The 12592-nt window shown below is 41.6% G+C and overlaps 1 protein-coding gene across 2 annotated transcripts in view; it reads left to right on the top strand.

The window, feature by feature from the left end:
* Positions 1-2387: 2387 nt before the first annotated feature.
* Positions 2388-12592, top strand: part of zgc:91999 (uncharacterized protein LOC445104 homolog) — a 14109-nt gene continuing 3904 nt past the window's right edge. Inside the window, exons 1-5 of one of the 2 annotated variants that reach the window (XM_052113674.1) lie at positions 2388-2549; positions 7903-7971; positions 9418-9574; positions 10598-10833; positions 12463-12592. The exon at positions 12463-12592 is cut by the window's right edge and continues 26 nt beyond it. In XM_052113674.1, the coding sequence (XP_051969634.1) occupies positions 7915-7971; positions 9418-9574; positions 10598-10833; positions 12463-12592 (580 nt within the window). In that variant the 5' untranslated portion in view covers positions 2388-2549; positions 7903-7914. Of the gene's footprint in view, positions 2550-5727; positions 5870-7902; positions 7972-9417; positions 9575-10597; positions 10834-12462 lie in introns of those variants that run through there. The other variant, XM_052113675.1, reaches the window with a different exon arrangement.

The raw sequence follows: 12592 nt of genomic DNA, 5'->3' as shown, positions 1-12592 counted from the left end.
AGAATTTGTTAAAACTTCTGAAGATGCAAAATTAATCAGATTATTTTATGTACTCACATTCATAATTTGTTATATATAATAAAGTAAACAAGTAACTACATATTGTAATGTAATGATTGTTAAGAAAATAGCAGAACTCACATGTATGTACTGTATATAATTGAACATTACAAATTCATACTTTGCATATGCTGGGCAATTCCACGGAAATGTCAACCACATCCTGGAAAAATAAAAAGTTTAACCCAAAGGAACAAAATCCACCTTTTAAATTCTGTATTTTAGTGGACAATAAATAATGACATCCAAACCGCTAGAGGGCGCCGCTTGCTCACACAATGCAGAAATGCAGTCTTTTAATGTTCGTAGTAGCACAAGTCCATATAGCAATTTCAACCTTAATTCAATCGATCATGTAGCCTCAAAAGTCAAAATCTGCTGATTTTAAAGCATTTTTAATGGTTTCCTTCATATAGCCTGTAGGTAAAGGCTATTTTCACTACTGTCATCTCTGTTTATGGTGTTATATTCCACCACATTAATATAAAAACAAGAAAGAATAACAATTAAATATTAAATGTTCTTAGGAGTGCCAACCTTTCTACATATATCGGCAGGGCTGGACTGGTAATCTGGCATACCGTGCATTTTCCGGTGGGCCGACGCACTTTGGGGCTGATCAGGGGAGGACTGTCCATCGGGAGAACCGAGCAGGCCAGTGTGTCGGCCGCGAAACATGCCGAATGAACCGCGATGAGCTAAAATGAGCCGCCGTGTTATGCAGAACGGACCTCAAAACGCAGCCACGATATGACAGCAAACACCCCCCCCCCTCCTTTGGGCCAGTTTCCATGTAAAATCCTGGGCCGATTTCTCTTCCCAGTCCAGTCCTGTATATTGGCTATTATTATTTGTGGATTGTGCATTTAAATTCACAGAGTTCTTACAAAGTGTATTACTATATCTTTGTGCTTCTAACCGAAATGCCGATGGTACTGTATCTGATAGAACATTACAAATTCATACTATGCATAGGTTGGGCAAATCCATGGAAATGCCAACCACATCATGGAACAATAAAAAGTTTAAACCAAAGGAACATAATACCACCTATAAATTCTGTATTATAGTGGTATAACGGGCAATGGATAATGCAATCGAGACCGCTAGAGGGCGCCGCTTGCTCACACAATGCAGAAACGCAGCCTTACAAGGTTTAGTTATAATGCAAGGCCATGTTGTGATTTCAATCTTAGTTCAGTCAATCGTGCAGCATTAATGTATATCATACCCAGGGCTGGACTGCGAAGAGAAATCAGCCTGGGATTTTACATGGCAACTGGCCCATATTTTCTGCATATTGCGGCACCGTTTTGTGGTCCGTTCTGCATAACACAACGGCTCATTTTAGCTTATCGCGGCCCATTCAGCACGTTTCGCGGCCGACCCACCGGCCTGCTCGGTTCTCCCGATGGTCAGTCCGCCCCTGATCAGCCCCAAAGTGCGTCAGCCCACCGGGAAAATGCCCGGTGTGCCAGATTACAAGTCCAGCCCTGATCATACCGATATCTCAGACGTCAAATTCTGCTGGTTTCAAACCATTTTAGCTGGTTTCCCTCATCATGTAGCCAATAGATAAGTGTCGCTTTCACAAATGTCACGTCGGTTTATGGCGTTTTTACATAATAACATAAGAACGAGAAAAAACAGCAATTAAATATTAAATGTTCTTATGAGTGAAAACCTTTCTACATACTTTGCCTATTATTATTTCTGGATTGTGCATTTAAATTCATCGTTTTTACAAACTGTATTAATAATTAATTATAAATAAACCATCGGTTTGTCATATCTGATCAGTCCCTACAAATAAAATATGTTATTTATGATATAAATATCGGATGACACTTGCTGCATCAATGATGCGCATAATGAGGTCGTGATGGGGACAACAACGTTGCATATTGTTTAAAAGTACTGTTATGCATATTTGTTGTTTTTGTTTATGTAGGCAGTATAAATATAAATTAAGGGCAACTTCAGGTACATCAACACTCCGGTAGTCAAGGTGATGAACTCTGATATAAAACAATAGTGACAACATTCAAACTCACTGAGCAATGTTACTGTTTTGAGTCCAATACAAAAACACTGTAATAACTGTCGATTTTGATATGCAAATGTCAATTGTGTTCAATCGAATGCAGAACGATGTGTTTGCTTTTTAACATGCACTAAATGCTTCACTTGTCAACAGTTTTTCGCTCTGAGCTGTGATTGGCAGAGAGCTGACATAACTCTCACATTCTGAAACACACTTAACTTTCACACCTGACAATTCATTTACACCAAGATGAGAGAGAATGTGTGTAAGTGTGTGCGTGTGTGTGTGAGAGAGAAGACACACATGCATGTGTGTACATATGCAGCTCCACAACAGCTGATTGAGGCAGACAGACAGACAGACAGACAGACATGGAAGAGAAGTAAAGGATACTAAAGGAGACAAAACAAGCCAAAGATTGGAAGGAAAAGCCTCTGGGTGAGAGGTAAGACTTGCTTAAGACATTTCTCAGTGTGTTTGTTTTGTACATGTGTTTAGTTGACCAATAACATGTCCTGATATAACAAGACATTTGGTTTAAATGTATATGAATGTCAAAGGTAAACTTTATCATTTTAGGTGCTGTAACTATTTGTAACTTTTTGCCGTTTACTTTATTAATCCTGCGGTGTAACACCTACAGTACATTTTAAAAGTACAATTATTTAGTCTCTCCATTAATATGAGCTCTTAAAAACTGCTTGTTTTTAAATAGTTTGGATGTGTGTCACACAAGGCTGTCATTGGCTGGAAACGTCATATCAACAGCAATATAGTGCAAACACATGCACAGATTCAGTCTCTGTGTGGATTGTTACAGTTGTAAAACAAATCGTTTTATAAGTTAAATGAGCAATGCTGCTTTCATGCATACTGTCTTTGAGAAGACGCCATCCTGGATAATTATGACATGAAAACGAGTCACTTAAAATGTTATTCTAATGTATATTTGTTGTATCTGAAAACAGTATATATGCATCACAATAAGATATGAAATTAGTCCAGATGTTAAAGATGTTTTGTTGTAGTTCTAGTCGTGTGTTTAGATTAGTATTAAAGAGCATCATTTGCCCGGGGTATTTGATTATCAGGGCTTTGAGATTGTGTTTTTCTAATCATAATACAGTATATCAGCTATATCTAAGCATTATATTATATGTTTGAACCAGTCTGTCCATTCTCTGCTGACCTCTCTCATCAACAAGACATTTCCAACCACAGATCTGACGCTCACTGGATGTTTTTTGTTTTTGGCACCATTCTGAGTAAATTCTAGAGACTGTTGTGTGTGACAATCCCAGAAATACTCAAACCAGCCCGTCTGACCCCAACAATCATGCCACAGTCCAAATCACTGAGATCACATTTTGCACAATTCTGATGGTTGATGTGAACATTAACTGAAGCTCCTGACCCATATCTGCATGATTTTAAGCACTGTGACCTCCACAATATTAGGCAGGTGGTTTTAATGTTGTGACTGACTGGTGTGTGTGTGTATGTGTATATATATATATATATATATATATGTTCTGATGTGAAGACCACTAAAGCGTGTATGGGTCACATGGTCACATGGGTCACATGAGGGAAGGCAAGGGCTGATTATATACGAATACACAACAATCATATATAGAAATGTATAGAGTTGTGTTGTTTAAAGTATATATATTTTTTGTGCTACTTTTAATGATTTGTGTCTATATAATTAATCAAATGTTTATACATTATTTTATAACTTGGGCATTGTTTATCTGGATTATTATTATTATTACTATAATTCTTTTCAGATTTATATGCATTTACAAATGCATGAATATATGTGTTATTATGCACAACGTGTTTTATGCCTGTTGAGAGGAAAGAAATTACAAGATAAAAAAAAAAATTTATATGTAAAAAACAATATATATATATATATATATATATATATTATTTATTTTTTTATATTTGAACAAATTCTATATTTTTTTAAAACAGAAGAATAGTCTTTAAATCTCAATATTAAACTACTACGTAATCTCTCCGTCTACATAAGCTGCAAATATACATTAAAATAACAACATAAGCGTTTACACTGATATGTATTTGCATATTTACATATACAGTATATTTATATATGTGTATATATACATCTCATGATATATGTATACTGTATATGTAAATAACTCTGTAAATTGTTACTCTGGAACTAATATTTTATTTTATAGTATAATTTGACTTAGAATAGAATAATAAGGAATTTGTCACATTTTACAAATATAAACAATACAATTAATTACAGGGGCATTTCCTCCCATATTTAAATATTTTTGCCCCGAGCTATGGTTCATTTCTGACCCTGGTTTAGAAACTCTAGTGACCATTTAAATGAGTTGAATCAACTATTTGACATAAAGGGACTTCACACTTTATGCTGCAGCATGTGTTAGAAAATCGTTCCCTGAAAATCAATTCCAGAGGGAAAATACCGGCCCTTAATAAGTTCATATCTGGCACTAGTATGTGTCTTTTACACAGAGCATGTGTTGTGAAGGCTGAAAGGGAATAGCATGTGTGTAAGATGACCTTCTAGCTTATTTGGGGATCGCTCGAATGGTGGGTGGAATTTCGGGAGGGGGAATTCTATTTCTGTTCCCAGATTCCAATAGCAACCCACACAGACACGCCCTTACAGTATGCTCATAAACACATGTATATTTACATGCACATGCAGTGTCAGCCAGAAATGATTGGCTGCTTTGTATCTCTTCATTATGATTCTATAATCTTTTCAACTTTCATTTAAAGATTATATTCCCCTATAGAGATGAAGCATGTAATGGACAGCACATGTTTCTCATCAGGTCTAACTATAGATTCAGTCTTGCACGCTCATGCGATGAGTCACAGAGACACTGGCATTCACTGGATAGCGCCCAGAACTTTATCCTCAACTTTTTTAATTGGCATCATTTTTAAGCATTCAGTACGTGCGTGCATATACACACATGCATCACAGTACAGGCGGTCAAATGATCTTGCCTTAAACATTGCTATGTGAACTCTTAAAAGGGACAGGTCATCCAAAAATTATAGTACAAACCATTCACTTTCATTGTATGGGATAAAAGGCGCAGTGAATGTCGACTGAAGCTAGAACAGCAGGTTGAGTAAATGATGGCAGAAATGTTCATTTTTGGGTGAACTAATGCAGGACTTGCTGCTTATGACATTGAGTTGTTAGCATCCTGTTACACTGTGTTTTATCCACTAAACCACACAGTGCTCAAACTGAGTCAGAGCTCTTGGGGGTCTCTTAACTCTTCTGGGGGGTCTGGGATATTTGAAGACTGAAACCACAGTGTGTAATTTGTCTCTCTTGGTCATCCATCTACACTGTAGCAAGTGGCATTTTCTAAATGCTTTGGGGTTGAATCCAGGGATGCCATCGGGAGCACCGGGTGGGCCCATCGGCAAAACAATCAAGCGCTGCCAATTTGAAACACCAGAAGCCAAATCATCTAAAAGTGTGACAGAATAGCGCTTGGCACATTCGACCAAAGTGGGACTGGTCTCACCCGTACAGTGCTGATGAACTTTCGGTTTTCATATTAAATGAGTGGCACAGCCCATTTAAATTAGACACAATTCTCTGTTATACCCGTATGTTATGAGAACCGTAAAGGCTCAGTGCTGAAGCTACATTGAAACCAGATTCAACAGACCCGACGTTCTAAACAACAGTGACGAGGTAAACAGGAAATCATCCCGCCATGCACATCGGTAATTACAGGTTTTTCAATCCACACATCATCACATTTACATAAATGTACTTTGCAGTTCCTGTATTGACACTGATTGTAGAATATATGGTATTTTGACAGAAATGTGGTTAAATAAATAAATTATTAAAATTATTAAAATAAAATTATGCTTTTCGATGTGAGCAAAATATAACTAGATATTTGCGATTCAAATATTCTATTATCAAATTTTCATTATTATTATTATTATTATTATTATTATTATTGTTATTTTGAATCCCCTTTTCTCCCAATTTTGAATGCCCAAATCCCAATACTTCATAGGTGGCACGGTTATTCGCCTCAATCCGGGTGGCGGAGGACGAGTCTCAGTTGCGTCCGCTTCTGAGACCACCAATCTGCGCATCTGATCACGTGACTCGTTGTGCATGACACCGCGGAGACTCACAGCATGTGGAGACTCATGCTACTCTCCACGATCCACACACAACTCACCACACGCCCCATTGAGAGAACCACTAATCACCACCACGAGGAGGTTACCCCATGTGACTCTACCCTCCCTAGCAACCGGGCCAATTTGGTTGCTTAGGAGACTCACAGCATGTGGAGGCTCATGCTACTCTCCACGATCCACACACAACTCACCACACGCCCCATTGAGAGCGAGAACCACTAATCACCCCATGTGACTACCCTCCCTAGCAACCGGGCCAATTTGGTTGCTTAGGAGACTCACAGCATATGGAGGCTCATGCTACTCTCCCACGATCCACACACAACTCACCACACGCCCCTTTGAGAGCGAGAACCACTAATCACCCCATGTGACTCTACCCTCCCTAGCAACCGGGCCAATTTGGTTGCTTAGGAGACTCACAGCATGTGGAGGCTCATGCTACTCTCCACGATCCACACACAAATCACCACACGCCCCTTTGAGAGCGAGAACCACTAATCGCGACCATGAGGAGGTTACCCCATGTGACTCTACCCTCCCTAGCAACTGGGCCAATTTGGTTGCTTAGGAGACCTGGCTGGAGTCACTCAGCACGCCCTGGATTCAAACTCGCAACTCCAGAGGCGATTCAAATATTATTGATTCTACAATTACTTAAAGGTCCCAAATATTTTTAATTTATTTAAAAATGTTTGTGAGCATGTTTGAACTTCAGTATCTGCCTGAAATGTCCACAGGGTGGCGCCAAAAGCAAGTAGTATTTTTAGTTATTAATGATGCAGTACAGTAAATAGGAATGCATTTTATTAAGCACATACCCAGACCCAAAACCTACATCAGTGGAGTACAAATTTCATTTTAGAGCGAAACTGCAACCTCCGAATCATGCTCAACATTGTTTATGTGAACTGGATTACTTCCTGGTTTCCACAGGATCAGATCCCGCTACCAGACACGCAAGAGGACAATGTCATCACATTTGAATTGTTGCAAGTGTTTGATGGGGGATGGTGCTTGTCAGTAATTCAGCATAATGGGGTTGAGTTCAGGGTACATTCATTTTTGGAAGCAAAATGTCAGTTTCCCGTTATCAATGTGCATTTTCTTAGAAAATGTGTCAAGAGTCTTAGACAAAACACTGCATGGTGAGTATGTCCAGCTGTACTACAAAGAAGCAAACACAGAGAACAAATTGAATGTCAAAATAAGAAGAAAATTGCATGTTGATGGAAACATTTGATGGGATAAAAAAAAAACAGCTCTGGGAAACGCAAATGTGCCAAATGTTGAACAGCTGCAGGGTCCTCTGTTTGCCATGAAGCCTCTTGTTGGATTGTCGAAATGTCTTCAACAAACAGATCAACAAACCCAGATGCTCCTGAATAAATTTCACCTTGTGTGTCAAGAGAAAGTCTGATAGTTTAAGGGGTAACAATAAAGTAGAGCAGTAGTAGCCCCAAAGCTGGTTCAGGGAGTTAAATAAAGGATCAGGTGGAATATAAAACACAACGTTGGACTTAAATGATATGTATAATGTTGTATACGCACACCAATGCTTGTAAACACACTGACTTTGACTCGTTCATTTGCAGCCAGTTGAAATCATGGCAGACCCTTCAACGGGCCCACCTGCGGATCTCAACAAACTCAGTTTCTGGATGGTAAGAATAAAGATTTTACCAAACCTACATAGTTGACTACAAAGGCAGCTGCCTTCTATAGCTGCGTTCACACTGCCAGCGAGACGAAGCCACAAAACGACCTCATCTCATTAATTTTCAATGAGAGCTGGCGACTTCCGGCAACACGAGCGACCGTTGGTGACCGGATGTGGGCGTGTCTTGATGCAAATGAAGAGCGACTTTCTGGAGCTGACAGCCAATACGAGAGAAGACGGTAGAGCTCACGTGATCCTAATATTTTAATAATAATATTTATTGTAAAGAAAAAGTGCTGTTTAGACTCTCCATAAACACCACTAGCGACCAAACCGGCCACCACTGGCGACATGCAGTGACAAAGTAGCAGACAGTGTGAAACTAATAAGTGAGTTTGTCGTTAGCATATGGCTAAGCTAACAATGCAATACTCTATATTGAGGTCGATTAATCAATATGAATTAGACTTTGGGATCTGTGCTTCAGACAGGGCTGGACTGGGATGAGAAATCGGCCCGGGATTTCACATGGCAACTGGCCAATTTGTGGTCCGTTCTGCATAACACGGCGGCTCATTTTAGCTTAACGTGGCCCATTCGGCACATTTCGCAGCGACCCACCGGCCCGCTCGATGGCCAGTCCGCCCCTGATCGGCCCCAAAGTGCGTCGGCCTATGCCGGTATGCCAGATTACCAGTCCAGCCCTGGCTTCAGATATCAGCTAATAACTTCAGACTACAAGTGTGTATATGGCAAGCCCTTTTAACAAGTTTCCCTTGTTAAATGTTACTATAATTTACTTCTTAGTTACTAGTAAGTCTTCCAATAGCGACTATTATCTTTTTAGTAATCTTACTAGTACTTATTCACTAGATACTAGTATTTAAACCAATTATCGCAAGGATCTATTCAATAATCACTAGTTTTATTTATTACATGCTAGTAATTCCTTTGCTACTAGTCACTATTCAGGGGTGACAAGTATTTAGTTACATTTGTTATAGACTAGAAAATATAAGTACTAGTACTTCATTTTTAATGACTAGTGTGGCGAGGTGAGCAAGAGACAGTGGGTGTGGCATCAAGCCTCAGAGAGGCATTTTTTGGAAATGTCCGGGAGGAATGGCGTTCATAATAAAGGGGAAATCTGGCATCCTCGCGGTCAGACGTGGCTCCATGAAGAGCGGGGAAGTGTCCGAAGAATGGCGAAGCATGAGTGATGTCCGACGGTCACACGCCCTAAGAGCCCTAAGAGGCGGGGCAACGATGACGAGAGGGAGGGGCCGGTCGTTCCACCAATATCTTAGAAGGCAGTGCAGTTAAATACCTTTTTGAACAGCCTATGATGCCTTAAAATGCTGCCTATAGAGGCTGCTGACTAGGTTTTGAAACAGTGCAAAGTATTACTTTTTAACTTGATTTCTGATTTCCTTTCACTTGTGTCCGTTAGCCAGGAAACTACGTGCGAACGGTGCGGCGGACATCAGAGTCATACCAGGCTTGTAAGGACATCATGGCGTGTATGAAGGACCGTGCCCATGTGGAGCGACAGTATGTCGATCAACTGAGTGAATGGAGCACCAAATGGAAATCAATCACAGATAACCGTGAGTTCAACACATTACTTACTGTAAACCCTGATGTAAAGACGTGTTTTTGTAATAGTACAACATTTCAAAGCAAGTGTCACAGATGGAGTGCAGAACATTATCAGCATAAGCACTACCATTTGACAACCACAACCTGTGAAGCGAGAACAAGGTAGGGTCGTTTCAATCCAAAAGGTCTAAAAAATAAATACTTCAAAGGGCCCTTCGAAACAAACATTTCTGCAGGGTTCAACGGATGGGCACTTTGCTCTCAAGCGGACAGGTACCGGACCATACATCATAAGTCTGTAGGTTTGCCAAGTGTATTGTAAGTTAAACCAGCTGCAGCTGCGAACGCACTCTGGTTCTGTGAACAAAAAATCTATGTGTGGTGAGCACGGCGGAGCCGAGTGGCATCTGGGCAGTGCGAGGCTGGGAATATAAGTGGCGAATGACTTTCACCTACGTGCCACACAGGTCTCGCGTTCCAGCGGGGGGTGGCAGGAGTACTTAAGGTGCGGCAGACGGGAGAGAGAGGTGCGTGAAGCTGTTTGTGGAAGCGGCGATTTTGGTCCTGTCGAAGCTCAGGCATGGCCTGTTGTGGAGTGGCGCAGGCCGGCGAGGGACCTGAGGACTTCAGCTAATGGCGAGGACGCCAAGAGGTGTACTATCTTCGATTCAATCCCTTCACTACACATAAACACTGTTGGCTTTTCAGCTCAACACACTACACACAAACAGCTTCACGCATATCTCTCTCCCGTCTGCCGCTATCTCTTCTCCTAAAGTACTCCCACCGCCCCTCGCTGGAACGCGAGGCCAGTGTGGCACGCAGGTGAAAGTCATTTGCCACTAATCTTCCCAGCCTCGCTCTGCCCAGACGCGGCTCGGCTCCGCCCTGTTCACCACACTATGATAATCCTTTATACCCTTATTGGCTATAACTTTACACAGAGAAGGCTAGTAAGTGATTTCATCACACTAAAATCATGTAACCGCTTGCTAATATCTGTCCCACTCATGTCCTCTTGTGTGTCTCAGGGCCGCTGTATGGCTCCCTCATGCGGGCATGGCAGTGCTTCTTCTCATCCACCGAGCGTCTGTCTGCCCTCCACTCGTCTATCTCTCAGACTCTGGTTTCTGAAGATGGAGAGCGTATCCGTGCCTGGCAGAAGGAGACGTTCCCGCGGAAGATGTTCTGCGGCTTCAGAGAGACATACAATCTTGAAACTGCTTTCTCCCGTGCTCAGAAACCCTGGGTGAAGAGATTAAAGAAGGTGAAAGTGTGACGGGAAGGGTGTTGTGCGTTCACACTGACACCAGTCAAATACTGTTGGGCATAAGCGTTCCTAAACTTCAGTATCTATGAAAATAAAGGACTCCTGGTAGCATCGATGCCACAAATCAGTGTCAAGGCGAACAAACCTTAAAGTATGGAAGCCTGTTTATAAGTCATTATTTTGACGTACCAAAAGCGCTTTTTTCTCCTCTATGTGGTGGAAATGGGCTTCCATAATTAAAGGATTGTTCACCCCAAAATCATAATTCTGTCATAATTTACTCAGCCATAGATGAACGGGTGATGGATGTCAAGATTTTTAATGTAAACTGACTGAATTTGACTGAATCGGATGCCTTCAGAAGACTTGGAATATGACTCACTAGCCACATGGACTGCTTTTATGATACTTTTGGGTCATTTTTTAATCCATCAACTTCCATTGAAATGATGTAGGGGGGTGAGCTCAGTGAGTATTTACGCTGACTATCACCCCTAGAGTCACAAGGTCGAATCCAGGGCGTGCTGAGTGACTCCAGCCAGGTCTCCTAAGCAACCAAATTGACCCGGTTGCTAGGGAGAGTAGAGTCACATGGGGTAACCTCCTCGTGGTGGTGATTAGTGGTTCTCGCTCTCAATGGGGCGTGTGGTGAGTTGTGTGTGGATCGTGGAGAGTAGTATGAGCCCCCACATGCTGCGAGTCTCCGCGGTGTCATGCACAACGAGTCACGTGATCAGATGCGCGGATTGACGTCTCAGAAGTGGAGGCGACTCTCCAAGACTTGTCCTCCGCCACCCGGATTGAGGCGAGTAATTGTGCCACCACAAGTACCTACTAAGGAGTGGGAATTTTGGGCATTCCAAAATTGGGAGAATAAATAAAAAAACATCTTCTATTGTGTTCCGCAGAAGATAAAAAGTCATATAGGTTTGGGAAAAACATGAGGTTGAGTAAATGATGTCAGAACTATCCCTTTAAACTCAACTTTCAACTTTGCCGTTTCGCAATGGCCCCTTAAATTCGCCAACTTTCATTCAAAACGAGCGACTTCCGGTAGCTTTGGCGCCATAAGCCAGTGTCAGAACGCACCTTAACCGGGTTCCAACCAGTTCAGACATGATACGAAGCGACAAGCGCTAAAACTATAGCGATGAATGTTAATTTGTGTTACAGAAAGAGCAACAGATTTTGTCTGCACTTTTTGACATGCCACCGTAGATAGCCCTATGTGGCATGGGGGGCGTAGTCGTGTGTCGGTCTGCGGGAGAGAGAGAGCGGTAAGGCTTGTCACCTGGTTTGTAATTATCTCTAACACCTGTGTCTTGTGTTCCCTCCCCTTCCCCCCGTTCTCCTCACTCCCGCCCAATTCTGGCTCCTCGGTGGTGGGGAGGCCCGCCCAGACCTACACACGACCACGCCCCCATGCCACACCCTACCCACAGTGAAATCTCATTGGTCTAAAATCATGATCCATATAGTTATTCATTAAAAATCACTAGCTGTTATTTTGATCTTTGATGCTGGAGATTTGTCATGCTGCATCTGGTTGGTTGCAATTATGTATAATGGTGTTAAACCACATTTTTAAAACACCACATGCTAATAAACAGTGTTTGTGTCTTTTAGCTGGATAAGGCTCGTGCTGCATATCACAAGTCATGTCAGCGTGAGCAGAACGCTCAGGAGAAAGAGAATCAAGCCAAACGCAACGCCAACCTGAGCGAGAGCAAACTGTCCAAGATACAACAGATGAGAG

The sequence above is a fragment of the Xyrauchen texanus genome, chromosome 41 (genome assembly GCF_025860055.1).
Source record: "Xyrauchen texanus isolate HMW12.3.18 chromosome 41, RBS_HiC_50CHRs, whole genome shotgun sequence".
In the NCBI taxonomy this organism is placed as follows: domain Eukaryota; kingdom Metazoa; phylum Chordata; class Actinopteri; order Cypriniformes; family Catostomidae; genus Xyrauchen; species Xyrauchen texanus.
This window is presented reverse-complemented; position numbering and strand designations above follow the sequence as displayed.